The 18,898-nt window shown below is 42.3% G+C and overlaps 1 protein-coding gene across 3 annotated transcripts in view; it reads left to right on the top strand.

The window, feature by feature from the left end:
- LOC127572752 (contactin-associated protein-like 5) overlaps nucleotides 1-18,898 on the top strand; it is a 1,205,714-nt gene that overhangs the window by 1,065,476 nt on the left and 121,340 nt on the right. For all 3 annotated transcript variants that reach the window (XM_052020359.1, XM_052020369.1, XM_052020350.1), the window contains one exon: nucleotides 18,734-18,867. In XM_052020359.1, coding sequence (XP_051876319.1) covers nucleotides 18,734-18,867 — 134 coding nt within the window. The remainder of the gene's footprint in view (nucleotides 1-18,733; nucleotides 18,868-18,898) is intronic.

The raw sequence follows: 18,898 nt of genomic DNA, 5'->3' as shown, positions 1-18,898 counted from the left end.
TTAGATGTAATGAGTAGAGAAGAAAGAAAAATTCTGTGTGGTACCCAATCACTTCTTTCAGAGGGCTTCACTTTGTGACAACATTTATCCAGCCATAGCAGAGATGACTGGGTCAATTTCCCATTATTCAGGTTGGTGACCACACTGATCTATTTTATGTGTGTGTGTGTGTGTGTGTGTGTGTGTGTGTGTGTGTGTGTGTGTGTGTGTGTGTGTGTAGCTATCCTCTACTCACTGTATTTGCATAAAAATGACCCTGTTCTTCACTGGGAGATGTTGACGTCGGTTTCATTCTTTAAGCAGTTTAAATTATTGTTGGTATCAGTGGACTGTGCACTGAGGATTATACACCCCACTCGACCTCCAGTTTATTGCCCTGGAGCAGTTAATAAATACACATGGATGGCAATAACTATAACTGCCGATGTGTCTTCCTCCTGTCTGCCATAGAAAACATCTCCACCAGGGTCCTCCTCAGCTGACTCCTCAGTGTCCGAAGACCAGGTATGCTTTCTTGGCTACAGTGTCCATGTGGCTAGTCCAGGACAAATTGTTGGTGCTTGAAGTTCTCAACCATCTCCACCTCAGCACCATTGATACATACGGGGGCATGTACTCCACCCCATTTCCTGAGGTCAATAACCAGCTCTTTTGTTTTGCTAACATTGCAGGACTACTTCCAGCTGATTTAAGTGCTTGTCTAAATACTTCTTAAATGCTGTCAGTGACTCTGCTTCCACCAGTTTCTCCAACATCTCATTCCAGGTACTCACCACTCTGTGGGTGAAAAAAAGAGTCGGCCTCAGATCCTCAAGTCAACCGAGACTCAAGAGGGAATGCTGAGAAGAAGATTTGCTGTGTGAATAGCAAAATCCATTTCAAAATAACCCTCGTGAATGTACTGTCAGTCAATTTCAATGGCTGTCAGTATGTCCTTACAGTAACTGTCTTGTCTGTAGATTACACTGTGACGAGACAGCACACTTGCGTAGTGTAGTGGTTAGTGCGACGCTATTACAACGCCAGCGATCGGGGTTCGATTCCCGTCGCTGTCTGTAAGGAGTTTGTACGTTCTCCCGGGTCTGCACGGGTTTCCTCCGGGTGCTCCGGTTTCCTCCCACATTGCAGAGACGTACGGGTAGGTTAATTTGGGTTTAAAATGGGCAGCGTGGACTCATTGGGCCGGAAGGGCCTGTTACCATGCTGTAAATAAAATCTAAAATTTAAAAATTAAAAAAAAATTTTAAATGTCAAAATCGCATCGGACATCTTCTGTGGGGGGTATGGAAGGAAGGCAGTACACATGTCTGGGCTTTTGTTCTATGACTCCATTGGTCAGTATGATGAATGCTGGAGATACATTGACTCTGGCTGTAACAATGTTCCACTACAAAGCATAATGAGAAGTCATAAACCAAATGTCCCTTGCTCTCCAAGAGCACATTTTACCTTGTAGTGGTGGATGAAGCATTGAGGGACTTGCTGAATGACACGAGATGAACCCATCGAGCCAGCTGCCAAGAAAGCAGACACAAATTTATAATCTTCCTCTTCCCCTTTCTTTGTGCTCCTCCATCACAATGTGGTTCTGAAAGCCATGAGTACAACATGTGAAATGTTGCGTATGGTTCTGAGCACATTGCTTCAGGAAGAATATTATAGAGAGTGTACAGCATAGAACTACCAGAATGATAATGGAGCTTTCATAAAAGATTAAGGCACAGAAGGAGGCCATTTGGTCTGTCATGTCCATGCCATCCAAATTTAAGCTGATCTCACCTCCCAGCCTTGTAGGTTATGCCAATTAGGTACTTTTCTATGTGGTAAGGGTCTCTACCTCCCCGACTCTTTCATACAGTGAGCACCAGACCACTCAACAGTCTTTAGGAGAGAGAAAAAAAGAAGGTCCCTGACTCCCTTCAAGGAGTTCCTGCCACCAATTAACTTAGCTCCCTGATTCCCTGTGTCCAATTAACTTAAATCTTGGCACTATTGATCTTTCTATGCACCCTGACAATTGGTACAACATGAATAAATCTCTCAGTCTCCTAAATCAAATTATCAAGGGAAATTACGTAGAATGGACTTGAGTTCCCTTGCATGGAGTTGACTTGAGTGCTGCTCTAATTGAGGGCTTGGATCAGCAAGTTTAACAGGGCAGAAAACACTTACTTTGATGTAAAGCTTGAGATTAATGCACAATTCTGTTAAAATCAGCCTGTGCAGGGGTGATAGAAGAAAGAACTTGCTGTGCCTATCACAGCCTCAGGTCATCTAAAGTACTTCATCAGCACCTCCTAAATCCCAATTTCTACCACCAAAATTGACAAGTCCAGTCACACACCATCCTGCGTTAGGAATACAGCACTGGTGTTTCATTGTCAGCAGATCTAAATCCTGGAACTCTCCACCCACAGCAGATGAGTTGCAGCAGTTCAATAAAGTGACACACCATTGTTCCTACCTCGACCACCACCTTTGATAGCTCGTTCCATATACCTGCCACCCTCTGTGTGAAAAACCTGCTCTTCAGGTCCACTTTAAATCTTTCCCCTCTCACCTTAACCTCTGCCCTCTAAATTTAGACTTCCCTCAGCCTCCTTCACTCCAGGGAAAACAGTCCCAGCCTATCCAGTCTCACCTTATAACTCATGATCCACAGTCCTGGTAATGTCCCTCTGAATCTTTTCTGCATCCTCTCCAGCTTAATCACATTGTTCCTGGAACATGGAGACCAGAAACCAGAACTGCACACAATACTCCAAGGCCAATTTAGGTGTATTTTCTTTATTTAAATGTAGAAATTTCACTTGTTTTTTTAAAAAAAAATTCATCTTCTGCTTTATTTTTAACTTTTTCCATTATTTAATATTTTTGAACTGTCTCTTTTCATCATTTCAAGTTTTTATTCTAAGCATTTACAATCTTTCATTGATGTTTTGCCTCCCTGCTGTGCTCTCCATTTATGTTGTTGAGCATATATTTTTAATGATTGTTTCTCCATCAACTCTGAAGATTAGATCGTGAATATCTGCAGTAGTTACAACTGTGCCGATCTTTGATTGAAAGCGCATGCCAAAATTATCCATGTCGCATTTTCTGCATCCTCGATTAACTGCAACAGTTTTCAGCTGTGTCTGGTTTAGTCGAGCAGAACCATTTTAATTGATTTTTTTTCTCCCCAGTGCTAAATCTTTGATCCAACACAATGATCTCTATTCCAATGCTTGGTAGAATTTTCTGTGCATGCAGTATGATATTTAGTAATGAGTCAAAAGTTGGGCAAGACCTGCAGCTTGAACAGAAACATCGAACAGTACACCACAGGAACAGGTCCTTCGGCCCACGATGTCTGTGCCAAGCATGATCCCAAATTAAACTAATCCTTTTTGCTTGCATGTGATCCATATCCCTCCATTCTCAGCATACTCATGTGCCTATCTAAAGGCCTCTTATATTGGTATTGGTTTATTATTGTCACTTGTACCAAAGTACAGTGAAAAATCTGTCTTGCATGCTGTTTGTACAGATCAATTCATTACACATTGCATTGAGGTAGTACAGGGTAAAACCAATAACAGAATACAGAGTAAAGTGTCACAGCTACAGGGAAGTGCATTGCAGGTAGACAATAAGGTAGACAATAAATGCCACTATTGTATCTGCTTCCACTACTCCCCATGGTAGTACACTCCCAACATCTACCGTTCTATGTATAAAAAATTGGCCTCACACGTCTCCCTCAAACTTTCTCCCTCTCACCTTAAAGCTATGCACTTTAATATTTGACATTTCTCCCCTGGGATAAACATTCTGGCTGTCCACCCTATCTATGTCTCTCATAATTTTATGAACTTCTATCAGGTCTTCCCTCAGCCTCCAAAGTGGCCGAGAGGAGTCAGTGACTGAAAAGTATACATGTGCTGCTACCCCCGCTGCTCTGAAAATTTAACTGGGAACTGGTCGCAGTTCACCCTTGAACATCTGATTCAGTTTGGGCAACAGATACAGCATTGCCCAGGATTTTTGAGCACTTTGTTCTGAGGAGCATTTGTAACCTTCAGTTTTAATAACACAACTCTGAGATAAGTCCCACCTGGGTGACTCCTGTTACTTACTTTCCACTTACCCCTCAACCCACTGCAGCACTAATCACCCAACTCAGGATCTTGCTCCCAATTTCCCCAAGTCCTGATATGTGGTTGAGATTGAGCCAGCACAAATTTGGGAACAATTTTGACCAGAATTGTCAATTATGCCTAAAGCACAAACTCTAACTTCACTTGGTTAAATCTTTGATCCAAAATAGTAACCTCTATTCAAGCCCTAGCAGAACTACCAGTGCACAGGGGGTCCCCTGGTTACGGATAACTTGTCTTCAGGAAATCCGACTTTACACAACTTCTCCCATGTATTTTTAAACATTTTTCAAAATAGTCATAATAATAATAATAATAAAATGTTTTGTGGTATCCATTAATGACTGGATGCAACCTATATTCTATTAGTTTAACTATGGATGAGGTTAGGGTGAACATTCAACGAAATGAAAGAATTATTGCAAGTGTACGTAGAGCGATATGATACGGGTAGCTGCAGAAAATGGCATTTCTGATATGGAGAAATCAGCTTATGGACAGTTCTCAGGAACAGCACGCTTACTAAGGCTGGGGACTGCCTGTACATGGTACAATATTTAGCAATGAGTCAATCTGGGGTATTTGCAGGAATCAGAAGCATAAAAATAAAATGTATAAAAATGCCAGCATTGCTAGCCATATCCACATCCCTTGAATAAATAGAAGATATGTTGTAGATCAAGGTTTGTTGGTCAAGTGTATAGTCACATTGCGTTTTTGTTATTAATTCAAGGAATATAATCATTGGCAGAAAGTCTAGTATTTACTACTACTCTTCAATTTCTCTCTCGGAAAGTGGAAGTGAGTCACTTTCTACTGCAGTCAGTGTGATAGAGGCTTGATACAACTGAGTGGTTTGTAAAATTGTTCAGAGTTTTCCACATGGTCTGGTATGGCAATCTGAATGTGCAGGAGCATAAGAAGCTGCAGAGCATAACAGACTCAGCCCGATAGATCACGGGCACATCCCTCCCCATCATTGGTGGTATCCACATGAGGTTCTACCTCAAGAAGGCAACAGCTATCATCAAAGAACCCCACCACCCGGCCCCATGCCATCTTCTTGCAGCTACCATCGGACAGGAGATACAGAAGTCCCACACCACCAAGTTCAAATTCAGTTTCTTCCCTTCAACCATCTGGTTCTCGAACCAACCTGCACAACCCTAATAATTTTCTCAGTCCAACACTACGACCACTTTCACCACTTTGCACCACAATGGACATTGTTTTGTTTTGTTCTAATTGTGTTCTTTCTTGTAAAAAATGGGTATAATTTATGTTTAATACACGTTTTTCTTGTGAATGTTGTGTATCTGATGCTATGTGCTTGTGATGCTGCTCCAAGTAAGTTTTTCATTGCACCTGCATGCATGTGCATATGACAATAAACTTGACTTTGCCTTTGACTTTAAGCTTTGTGGTATCTGTCTACCAGCAGTTACGTGCAAAGATTGGTAGTCTGTCGCTGCTTGAAGAAGACAGGTCACATGATCACCTCTCATGACATGGTTTCTCCCATGCATCAGCTTTGTTAAAATATGATGCCACAATAAACCGTATGCTTTCTTGGTCTTGTGTCCGAGTGAAGTGATACCCAGCTGGTCTAATATAAGAGAAACAACATCGTGCTTCAAATCCAATGTCACATCTGGGCCTGAGCAGGTGAAGAAATTAATGGACCAGGTGAATGTTTATGACAGAGACATAAGAGACTGCCGATGCTGGAATCTGGAGCAAAAAAACAAAGTGCTGGAAGAACGCAGTGGATCAGGCAGCATCTGTGGAGGGAAATGGACAGTTGATGTTTTGGGTCAAGGCCCTTCATCTGGACTTGATAGAGGAGAGATAGAGGAGGGATAGCCAGTACAAAGAGGTGAGGGGAAGAGGTGGAGCAAGAGCTGGCAAGCGATAGGTGGAGCCAGGTGAGGAGGGGTGATCGGCAGATGGAGGAGGGAAGTGTGGAAATAGTGACAGAGGCTGGGAGGTGAAAGGTAGAGAAATATAGGTGGAGGTGATCAGTTGTTAACAGAAAGTTTTGGAGTTACAAGGCCGGCAGCAGCTGTGGGCAGAGGAACAGAATCAACATTTCAGGTCAATAACCTTTCCATACCATAGAACCATAGAACAATACAGCACAATACAGGCCCTTCGGCCTACCATGTTGTGCTGCCCTTCAAATCACACCTAAGACTATCTAACCCCTTCCTCCCACATATCCCCCTATTTTAAATTCCTCCATATGCTTATCTAACAATCTCTTGAACTTGACAAATGTATCAGCCTTCACCACCACTCCAGGCAGCGCATTCCATGCACCAACCACTCTCTGGGTGAAAAACCTCCCTCTGATATCTCTCTTGAACTTCCCACCCATTACCTTAATGCCATACCCTCTTGTATTGATCATTGGTGCCCTGGGAAAGAGGCGCCGGCTGTCCACTCTATCTATTCCTCTTAATATTTTGCACACCTCTATCATGTCTCCTCTCATCCTCCTTCTCTCCAATGAGTAAAGCCCTAGCTCCTTTAGTCTCTCCTCATAATCCATACTCCCAATCCAGGCAGCATCCTGGTAAATCTCCTCCGCACCCTTTCCAACGCTTCAACATCCTTCCTATAATGAGGTGAACAGAATTGGACACAGTACTCTAAGTGTGGTCTAACCAGAGTTTTATAAAGCTGCATCATTACCTTGTGGCTCTTAAACTCGATCCCCTGACTTATGAAAGCTAACATCCCATAAGCTTCCTTAACTACCCTATCCACCTGTAAGGCAACTTTCAGTGATCTGTGGTTATGAACCCCCAGATCCTTCTGCTCCTCCACACTGCCCAGAATCCTGTAACTAACCTTGTACTCCGCTTTGAAGTTAGTCCTTCCAAAGTGTACCACCTCACACTTCTCTGGATTGAACTCCATCTGCCACTTCTCAGCCCAGCTCTGCATCCTATCAATATCCCTCTATAAGCTTCGACAGCCCTCCACACTATCCACGACACCACCGATCTTTGTGTCATCTGCAAACTTGCTAACCCACCCTTCTACCCCCTCATCCAAGTCATTGATAAATATCACAAAAAGTAGAGGTCCCAGAACCGATTGTTGTGGAACACCACTAGTCACAGCCCTCCAATCTGAATGCACGTACTCCACCACAACCCTCTGCTTTCTACAGGCAACCCAATTCTGAATCCACACGGCCAAGCCTCCCTGGATTCCTTGCCTTCTGACCTTCTGAATAAGCCTACCATGTGGAACCTTGTCAAATGCCTTACTAAAATCCATGTAGACCACATCTACTGCACTACCCTCAACAATCTTCCTGGTCACCTCCTCAAAGAACCCTATCAGGCTTGTGAGGCAAGATCTTCCCTTCACAAAGCCATGCTGGCTGTCCCTAATTAGTCCATGTTTCTCTAGATGCTCATAGATCCTATCTCTTAGAATCCTTCCTAACAACTTGCCCACCACAGACGTAAGGCTCACTGGTCTGTAATTCCTTGGACTATCCCTACTACCTTGCATCACAGCAGTTGTGATAAAGGGATGTTAACCTGAAAGGTCAAGTCTCTTTCTCTTTCTGCAGATGCTTCCTGAACTGCTGAGCATTCCCAGAAATTTCTCTTCTTATTCCTAAATATTCCTAAAGGGAGACACAGTAGTGTAGCGGTTAGCGTAAGGCTGTTACAGAGCCAGCGATCCGGGTTCAATTCCGGCCGCTGTCTGTAAGGAGTTTGTACGTTCTCCCCGTGTCTGTGTGGGTTTCCTCCGGGTGCTCTGGTTTCCTCTCACATTCCAAAGACGTACAGGTTAGGAGCTGTGGACATGCTATGTTGGCACTAGAAGAGTGGTGACACTTGTGGACTGCCCCCCCAGCACATTCTCAGTAACGCAAAAAGACGCATATCATCGTGTGTTTTGATGTACATGTGACAAATAAATAAATATCTTAAATATCTTAAATTCCTGAATAAAATTACTCTTAACAAAAGAAACATCACATTAGCACTACGTTTGTTAAAACATCTCTGATGTGCTTCCCAGCCCTTTGTAATTTAAGGACATTGATGATCCACTCACTCCACTTCCCCAACCTTGGTTCATCACTCCTTGGGATCGAAGATTCTGATGTGCAGCTGTGATGATATTTATTTTTCACTCATGGAATACATGAATTGGAGGCAATTCTGGAATTTAAGTTCCATCCTAAACTGCTGTTGTGAAACTGGTGGTGACCAGTCTTTCTAGTGAAGGTATGCATGCAACGCTGTTGGGTAGGAGTTAGGAAGTAGCCCAGTAATTATGAGGGAACAAAACTGTACATAATTAGGTAGTCACACATGGAATACTCTGCATGATTTTGGTTCCCTTACCTCAGAAAGGATATAGTAACATTGGAGACAGTCTTATGGAGATTCACCAGGCTAAATCCTGGGATGAGGGTATTATCCTATCAAGAGAGGCTAAATCGGTTGGGTCTGTATTCTTTGTAGTTTCAAAGAATGAGGGGTGATGTTATCAAAACATATAAGCTCCTAAGGGGGCATGACAGGGGAGATGTTGAGATGTTTTCACAAGTGGGAGTGCCTTGAACAAGGGGACATTCATTACAAACTGAGGTACAGCAAAACTCTTTCTCATAGATGGTCATGGACCTCTGGAACTCTTCATCCAGAGAGTTGTAGAGGCTAGATCATTAGGAGTGGTAAGTGGAAGTAGATACATTTTTGAAAGCTCATGGAATTGATGGCTGTGGGGATTTGGCTTGGAAGAGGAATTGAAGCCTCGGCTAAATCAGCCATGATTATATTGAATGGAAGAGCAGGCTTGAGGGGCAAGTTGGCCTACTCCTTCTCCTATTTTCTTGTGTTCTTGGAGCAATGATATTTTCCAAATCACAATGATGTGTGAAGGGAAATCTGCAGGCATCTGCATTCTTGCATACCTTCTGGATGGTCGTTGTTGTAGGTTTGGAGAGTTACTAGAGGGTAACTTTGGGAATATCTGTGGTGCATCTGTGTTTGGCACTTGCTTGCCACGTTCAGTATATCTAATCCCTGTGCACCATTATCTAATAAACTAGCTTCTGTGATCAAATCAGGGTTTTTGGTTAATGATGATTCCAGCAAGTTGGCAGATGGTAAGATTCCAGGGTTATTATGAGCACCACAAAATGACTTACCTGATATACTTCTGGGAATCTTGGACGTGTGATATTCAAACAGTTACTCTCTGAAATGCATACTTCCTCACAAGTAAATTTGAAGTCTACTCATTGTAATGCAATAAGCACCACAACAAAATTCTCAAGCAACAATGTGGATTTTTGTAATACAGTCAGCAAAACTCTCCTGGACTTCTTGGAAACCAAGCCATGATATTGTTTGCATCCAGTTGAATTGCATCTGTTTCTGATCCTATCTGATCCTGATCTGCTGAAAGAACTCAGCGGGTTGAGCAGCATCTCTGAGAGGAAAGGAATTGTCGACATTTTGGGTACAGAGGGGAGATGGCCAGTGTAAAGAGGAGAAGGGGAGTGGTGAAATAAGAGTTTGAGTTTTACAAAACTCTAGTTAGGCCACACTTAGAGTACTGTGCTCAGTTCTGGTCGCCTCATTATAGGAAGGATGTGGAGGCGTTGGAGAGGGTGCAGAGGAGATTTACCAGGATGCTGCCTGGATTAGAGAGTATTGAATATGAGGAGAGGCTTAAGGTGCTAGGGCTTTATTCACTGGAAAGGAGGAGGATGAGAGGAGACATGATAGAGGTATATAAAATATTGAGAGGAGTAGACAGTCAGCACCTCCTTCCCAGGGCACCAATGCTCAAGACGAGAGGGCATGGCTTTAAGGTTATGGGTGGGAGGTTCAGGGGAGATGTCAGGGGGAGGTTTTTCACCCAGAGAGTGTTTGGTGCATGGAATGCACTGCCTGGGGTGGTGGTGGAGGCAGATACATTGGACAGGTTCAAGATCTTGTTGGATAGGCATATGGAGGAGTGTGGGATGGGGGGATATGCGGGAGGAAGGGGTTAGGTAGTGTGAGGGTGGTTTGATGGACGGCACAACACGGTGGGCCGAAGGGCCTGTTTTGTGCTGTATGGTTCTATGGTTCTATGGTTCTATGGAGGTGATGGGTGGACTGAGAAGGGGCATAAGGTGATAGGCAGGTTGTGCTGGGCAGATGAGTGGAGCAGGGTTGGAGTTGTGAGACAGTGCAGTTGAATGATAGATGAAGGCATAGAGAGAGACGAAAGAAGGAAAAGGGAAAACATATGGATCAAGGTGGGGCCTTGCTGTCTCTTGCTGTTTTCTCTTTCCTCCCACAGGTGCTGCCTGACCTGCTGAGTTCCTCCAGCAGATTGTTTGTTGCTCCAGATTCCAGCATCTGCAGTCTCTTGTGTCTCCTTAGAGTGGGAGTTGAATTCAAGCCTTCTTAACTTGAATTCAGGCCTCCCTAACTTCCATTTAACCTGAAGTTTGCTTTCAATGCTGGAATTAATTCAAGACACTGTGGCTGCTGTTATCAACAACAACAAAGTATCTGGCTGAAATATACTTTCTGGAGAAGGAGAGACACCACATGAGACCCCAGGAGAAACACTTCTAATAAAATCTCTCTTTCTGCTCTGAGACACAACAATAAAAAGTTGCAGAGAGAAAAGTGCTATTACCTCAGCTGTGCTTATCAAAAAAACACTTTGCTGGTGGCTTTGCACATTCCACGCCTGACAAAGTAAGTCATTTTCTTTAAGGCCACAGGGAAGAGTTGCCCAGTTGCAGTCTAATCAATAATTATATACTACACTAGTCTTTGAATAGATTGAGTCTATTTGCTGTGGAAATGGGGGGAAAAGAAACTTTTGTACACTCTTTATGCAAGTTGAACTGTTTTATAATGCAGTTTATAAGGTAGCCTGTATTTGAGTGAATTGATATTCCAGGAGCTCCCTTGACAGCTAATGGATAAAGACACTTTTACCAAGCCATACTTACTTGAATTCACATGTGCAATTACACAGCAGTACTGATTTAAGTAATTTTAGTTGGTATGCCAGTGGATGCTATTAATCTATTTTATTTTAATGTATTCATGTGATGTAGGTGTTGCTGGCAAGTCCAGCATTTTTGAACCATTCCTAATTGTTTGTGAATTGAGTGGCTTATTAGTAAATTTTGGTCAACCATATCTGCTGGAGGGTTGGAATCAGATATCAGCTTGTCTGGGCAGAGATCTCAGACTTCCATCGATAAAGGACATGAATGAATCAGATGTGTTTTTGCAACAATAAGGCAGTTTCTTGATCAACATTGATGATATTTGCTTTTTCATTTAAGACTTACGTAATTCACCAAATTTAATAACCACACATGCCTTAGTTGGATTTGAACTCATGCTTGGAATTATTAACAGTGACATTGCCACTAAGATGTCATGCCACACTCATCCCTGGCCCCTCAGTCATCTCTGGAGCATCTGGACAATAAAGAAACCTATGTTAGATTATTGTTTTTTGACTACAGCTCCGCCTTCAATACTATAATTCCAAGCAAACTCATCATCAAACTCTGAGACTTGGGCCTCAACACCTCCCTCTGCAACTGGATCCTTGACTTTCTGACCAACAGACGGCAATCAGTGAGGATAGGCAGCAACACCTCCAGCATGATTATTCTCAACACTGGTGCACCACAAGGCTGCGTCCTCAGCCCTCTACTCTACTCCCTATATACTCATGACTGCGTGGCCAGATTCTGCTCTAACTTCATCTACAGGTTTGCAGATGATACCACCGTAGTAGGCCGTATCTCAAATAATGATGAGTTGGAGTACAGGAAGGAGATAGAGAGCTTAGTGACATGGTGTCATGACAACAACCTTTCCCTCAATGTCAGCAAAACAAAAGAGCTGGTCATTGACTTCAGGAAATGGGGTGGTGTACATGCACCTGTCTACATCAATGGTGGTGAGGTCGAGAGGGTTGAGAGCTTCAAGTTCCTAGGAGTGAACATCACCAATAGCCTGTCCTGGTCCAACCACGTAGATGCCATTGCCAAGAAAGCTCACCAGCACCTCTACTTCCTCAGGAGGCTAAAGAAGTTTGACATGTCCTCTTTGACACTCACCAACTTTTATCGATGCACCATAGAAAGCATCCTATTTGGATGCATCATGGCTTAATATGGCAACTGCTCTGCCCAGGACCGTAAGAGACTGCAGAAAGTTGTGGACACAGCCCAGCGCATCACAGAAACCAGCTTCCCCTCCATGGACTCTGTCTATACCTCTCACTGCCTTGGTGAAGCACCCAGCATGATTAAAGACCCCACCCATCAGATCATTCTCTCTTCTCTCCTCTATCATCAGGCAGAAGATACAGGAGCCTGAGTGCACATACCACCAGGCTCAAGGACAGCTTCTATCCCACTGTGATAAGACTATTGAACTGTTCCTTTATATGATGAGATGGACTCTTGACCTCACAATCTACCTTGTTTGACCTCGCACCTTATTGTCCAGCTGCCATGAACTTCCCTGTAGCTGTGACACTTTATTCCATATTCTGTTATTGTTTTTACCCTGTACTACCTCAATGCACTGTGTAATTAATTGATTTGTATGAATCGTATGCAAGACAAGTCTTTCACTGTACCTCGGTACAAGTGACAATAATAAACCAATACCAATACCGTAAATGGAATGAGCAGCCAGAGGAAGTGGTTGAGGCAGGTACATTAACAGGCACTTGAACAGGTGCATGGATAGGAAAGGTTTAGAGGGATTTGGGCCAAACACGAGCAAATGGGACTAGCTTCGACTGGCATCTTGGTCACATGGACCGTTTGGGCTGAAGGGCCTGTTTGCGTGCTGTATGGCTACTGTAGATTGTCCAGGGTGAGGGTGGGTAGCAGGAAATTTGGTGGCAGGGTATGGAATTAATGGGATGGGACTTGCTTTGAGATCCAGTACAGACTAGATGGACTGAATGGCCAGGTTCTATGTTGTAATGTATAAGAAATATGAAACAAGTTAAAGAGGAATTATCCAAATTTCTATTTTTCTATTATCTAGTTGGGTTTTATATTTGATTTTGATATCCTCCCTTGAGTAATCACATTGCCTTCAAGTGGAATGAAGATGCCATAAAGTCTTGAAAGCAATTCAGTGGCGTTATGGTGAAGAGTGGTGATAAGTGGTGTTGGATGGAGCAGAGGATCTTTACAAGTCTGTTTAAATTGGGTGAGCAATTTATGCCCCGTTTAATTTCTTCAGATGCAGAGAGATGGAGTCAAAGTGTCCTATAGCACAGAAACAGGCCCAAGATGCTGGAATCTGGTGCAAAAATCAAGCTGCTGGAGGAACTCAGCGAGTCAGGCAGCATTTGTGGAGGGATCCGAACGTCGACTGTCCATTTCCCTCCACAGAAGCCGCCTGACCCGCTGAGTTCCTCCAGCAGCTTGTTTTTTTTGCCACAGAATGTACTGAGACTACATCAACCATCAAGCGCCCATTTACACTAATCTTACACTAATCACATTTTATTTTAAATTCTCCCCACATTTCCATCCACTCCCCCTAGATTCTACCACACACCTGAACACTAGGGGTAATTTACAGTGGTTGATTAATCGCCAACCCCAGCGTTTTTTTTGGATGTGGGAGGCAACTGGAACATCCAGAGGTAACACACATGGTCACAGAGCGAGCATGCAAACTTGCTCAGACAGCACCCGAGGCCAGGATTGCACTGGGTCACTCGAGCTGTGAGGAGGCAGCTCCACCAACCACCAACAATGTCAAAGAGGAAAGGGTCACTGACTGAAATTGTTATTAAAAAAAAAGGTTTCAAACAGAGGAAACGTGAAACAAAAGTCAGAAAATGCTTGTCCATTATTGTTTGATAAGCTCTAGGAAGAGATTAAACCTTTTGTTACACTCTCTCATGACTCTTTGAAGCATTGCTTGGAGCAACTAATCTTTCAATATGAAGGAAACACTCATGGACAAGTATCAAAATAGTGTGGATGCTTAAAATTGGGAATGAAACAGAACTTGCTGGTGATTCACAGAAGGGGAGATGAAATCCGTCAGGGAACCTGAGTCATTTGATAGTTTGAATTATTAATTATTCCTCCGAAATCCATCGATATCAGCTTTCAAATAAGACTTGTTCTGCTCTTGGCTGTTTCACCTGCACACTGTAACCAAGCTAAAAATGGATGGTTTCAACTTGCTGAATTATACTTTAAGACATCCTTAACACACTGTGACTAAATAATGTAATTGGACTACCTGCAATTTGTATGCATTGAATTTGGGAATACAAATGTCAGCAGAGGAAGGTTCAATCGCAATTTAATAAGTGATTAAGCAGCAAGGGAAATTCTGTGTGTCCAAACTGAAATGTGTGAAATCTGAACTAAAATCAGAAAATGCTGGAAACACTCAGTTAGGCAGCATCTATGGAAAGACAAGCGGACAAACAGAATGAGCATTTCATAACTTTATTTCTTTATTTAGGTGCCACTTTTCTGCTATTTGTCTTTTTGCTACAGTTTTTACACTTAATACTGCAAAATTATTTTGGACTGAAAAGGAACAAGTGGACTGGTCTTTGTTCCAATTTTCTCTTTAAAGGTTTGGATTTTTCATCAGTGGCAGACATAATTTCCTACTTATTTTATGTACATTTTCCCCCAGATTTTTCATGGATTTTTCACATTATGTTTCCTAGAAATTTCATGTCTGGCATGGTAACTTCTGTTATGTTGCAATGGAGATTCTCTTCAATTAGCAGATTCATGAATCCTCACAGAGACTTCCAAAGCCTAAAAATAGCAATGTAAATTTGAATATTTAATTTAATAAATATCATGCAGAAAGAGAAATAATAGGAGAAATACTGGCTTTAAAGGAAATAAAGAATACAGAAATAATAAAAAATAATTAAGTCTTCCATATTACTTCCTCAAAGAAAAGTACTCCCATACCTGTAATGTAAAATTGTCAGTGTCGAACAGGCAGTGAAGAATTCACTTACACCAGACTGTGTGGTTTTCTGGCATGTTGATTGGTGGACAACGGTTGAAACTTTTTGATGTGCATGTGTTTCAAAGCTGCGCCCATAAACAAGATACTAGTGGAGCAAGACAAAATGTACAGAATCTTTCAAGCTTCTGTATTTAACACCCCTTTTGCAGACATTGGATGTTCTGATCATGTTTACTCCATTCAACCCATGACTGCTGTTAGCCTCACTGTTAGCCCCATTGCTAAATCTGTGCCAAGATTTAAATTTTCCCTGGTCTTGCTTTTTGTTGTTTGATGGCTGTACAACCACAATTTGTTCCTTTGCTTTATTTGGATAATGTCACATGCTTACATGTGCCAGTGCAGTGACCAGCATATTTCAGGATCCTTGCCGCAAAGTGCGTTATCCAGGAAACTTACTCAATGTTTCCCTATTTTCTACCCAGAACGTTTTGTTACCCTTAGAACTCTTCTCTGATTCTTTACATTGGAACAGTAAGGCACCATGATATTTGTCCTTCTGAAAATGCACATAATCAGTCTTAAAGACCAAAAACATTTAACCCATTCAACTGCTTTGGTGCTTTATTGGTCATCCTTGATCATTTGCTCTCCATCAAATTCATCTCATTCAAAATTCTGTTGTCATAATTATAACCAAGACCAGTTCACTCATCATCAATTAACGCCGAATTCATTGACCTACATTGGTTCTGTATCCATCAATGCCATGACTTTAAAGATCACATCCTTGTTCTCAAATCGTCTCCACTCCACTTGTCTCTTACCTTAAAATGCTCCTCAGTTGTTTTATCCAAGCTTTTGATGATTTAGACTTAATACCTCCTTTCGTTTGGTATCAGCTTCTGTCTGATTGATCTCCTCTATATCCCCTTGAAATATTACCCCTGCTAAAAGTGCTCACGGTTATACTGTTAGTAATGTTTTAATTAAAGCCTTATATCAAAACTATGCTTGAAAGTCAACGTATCTTCACAGATAGAGATCTGATAAATGATGCGTCTCAAGATGATTCATGACTTTACATTTGCAGATGTTTTCAATGCCTTCCTTCTGCATTTCACACTTCCACAATATTGTAATTTCCACAACATGTTCCTAGGCCATTCAGTCCATTGAACTCCTTAACATGGCTAGGAGATACAAGAGGCTGCAGATGCTGGAATCTGGAGCAACAAACAATCTGCTGGAAGAACAAAGTTTGTTGAGCTGCATCTGTGGGAGGAAGGGAATTGTTGACATTTCAGGTCCTGATGCAAGATTTCTACCCAAAATGTCCACAATTCCTTTCCTCCCACAAACGCCGCATGACCCGCTGAGTTCCTCCAGCAGGTTGTTTGTTGTTGCTTGACGTAGCTATCCTGGCTATTCTTGCTGATATTTCTCATATTGTTGTGTTCAATTAGTCCCACATCTGGTGGTCTTTCTCCATTGCTCTTCAACTTTATACCCAATTTCCTTCTGATCTTTGTTATTGAATCGAGGTAATGAGTATAGGAGTCAAGAAGTTATGATGCATCTCAAAAGAACTCTGGTTAGGCAGCATTTAGGGTATTGCATGCAATTCTGATCACCTCAGCAGAAGGATATCCTCCTCAGCAGAGGAGGTTTACTAGGATGCTGCCTGGATTAGAGAGCATGTGCTATCAGGAGAGGCTGGACAAACTCGGCCTCTTTTCTCTGGAGTGGCGGAGACTGAGGGATGATATGTTGGAGGTGTATAAAATTATGAGGGGCATAGATAGGGTGGACAAGCAATATATTTTTCCCATTACTGAGTGATCCAATACCAGAGGGCATGCATTTAAGGTAAGAGGGGGTAGGTTCAGAAGAGATGTGAGGGGTACATTTTTTACTGAGAGAGTGGTGGATGCCTGGAATGCGTTGCCTGATGGGGTGATGGAGGCAAATTCATCGTGGGCTTTTAAGAGGGGCTTGGATGGGCACATGAATGAGAGGAAAATAGAGGGATATGGGCATTCTGTAGATAGGAGGGATTAGCTATGTCGGCACAACATTGTGGGCTGAAGGGCCTGTTCTGTGCTGTACTGTTCTATGTTCTATGTTCTTTTAACATCCGCCAGTCTCTTTAATCTGATCCTTTTCTGATGACCAATGTTATGTCCTATCTAGGTGACAGTGCCACAAATTTGAAATGCATTCACCCTTCTTACTATTTTGCCCAGCCGCTGGGGCTTATCTGATTAGGGACAAGTAAGTTTTTCATTGCACCTACGCATACATGTACTTCTGACAATAATCTCAACTTTGACTTTGACTTTGACGTGACGTAGCAAAACACACTTCACCCATGAGTTATTTCGGCCTTTCCTTCTCCTTGGCCCAGAATGGCTGATAGTATTACCCCTAGTTTCACCCCTTCCTGGGTCAGCTGACCTGGGAATCACCTAAGCTTCTACGACTCTGTTCCACTCTGAAGAAGAAACAAGTGACTATAGAAAGATAAAACAGGCCATTCACCCTCCAAATCACTCATAGTATTTACCTAGATCAAAGCTGGTCTATTTCCTAACTCCATCCACCTGCTTTTGCACCCCTTAACAATAATCTTTCCATCTCAGACCTAAATTGAGTCGATCTTCATCAATGGCAACTTACAGAAGAAAAGTTCCAAATTCCTATCACCCCGTGCTTCAAAGAAAGCATCCTATCCAGATGCATTACAGCTTGGTATGGCAACTGCTCTGCCCATGACCGTAAGAAACTGCAGAGTTGTGGACACAGCTCAGCATATCACAGAAACCAGCCCCGCCTCCATGGATGTTGTCTTCACTTCTCGCTGCCTCAGTAAAGCAGCCAACTGATTATTAAAGACTCCTCCTGTTGGGTAGAAGATACAAAAACCTGAAAGCATCCATCACCAGGCTCAAGGACAGCTTCTGACCCACTGTTATAAGACTATTAAATGTTTCCTTTGAATGAAAAGGTGGCCTCTTGACCTCACAATCTACCTCGTTTTGTCCTTACACCTTATGTCTGCCTGCACTGCACTTTCTCTGTAACTGTAACTCTTTACTCTGCATTCTCTTATTGTTTTCCCTCAATGCACTGTTGTAATGAAATGATCTGTTGGATGGCATTCAAAACAAGTTTTTCATTGTACCTTGGTACATGTGACAATAATAAACCAATTTGCCAATTTTAAGTGTTTCCTAACATGATTTTTTCTTAATGTTGGCTCTTAGCCGATCACCTAAATTGCCAACTCTTTCTCTCCATTCTTCTTATTAGTTTTCCTTAATATTTCAATCAAATAAACCTTTACTCAAAATTCTGAGTAATATAACGCAAGCTTGGGTGATGTTTCCTCATTATTTGACCATTGGAATCCATTAATGATCTTGGCAGCCCTACAATATATCTCTTTCACTGTGACATTCCCAAGGTATGGTGTGCAGTACAGTTTAGAATTCTCCTGGATGAGATAATACATTGACATTGGTGAAATAACTGAGTGCTGTGAAAAAAAATCTCTGATCCACGCAACAAAAATGTAAGAACTTCTTCATTTTGTTTCAGGGAGCTTGCAGGTCAGATACAGGCTCGCCAATAGCAAAGATCCTGACATCTTTAATATCAACAGTGGAAACCTCGCAGATGGACTTCTCCACAGTGTCAAAATTGACCGAGAAGGACCAAGTGTCTATGTTGAGGTAACAACATGCAGAATAAAATGATCTATTT

The sequence above is a fragment of the Pristis pectinata genome, chromosome 1 (assembly GCF_009764475.1).
Source record: "Pristis pectinata isolate sPriPec2 chromosome 1, sPriPec2.1.pri, whole genome shotgun sequence".
NCBI lineage: Eukaryota > Metazoa > Chordata > Chondrichthyes > Rhinopristiformes > Pristidae > Pristis > Pristis pectinata.
The sequence above is the reverse complement of the archived record's forward strand: the minus strand, read 5'-3'. Positions and strand labels throughout refer to the sequence as shown.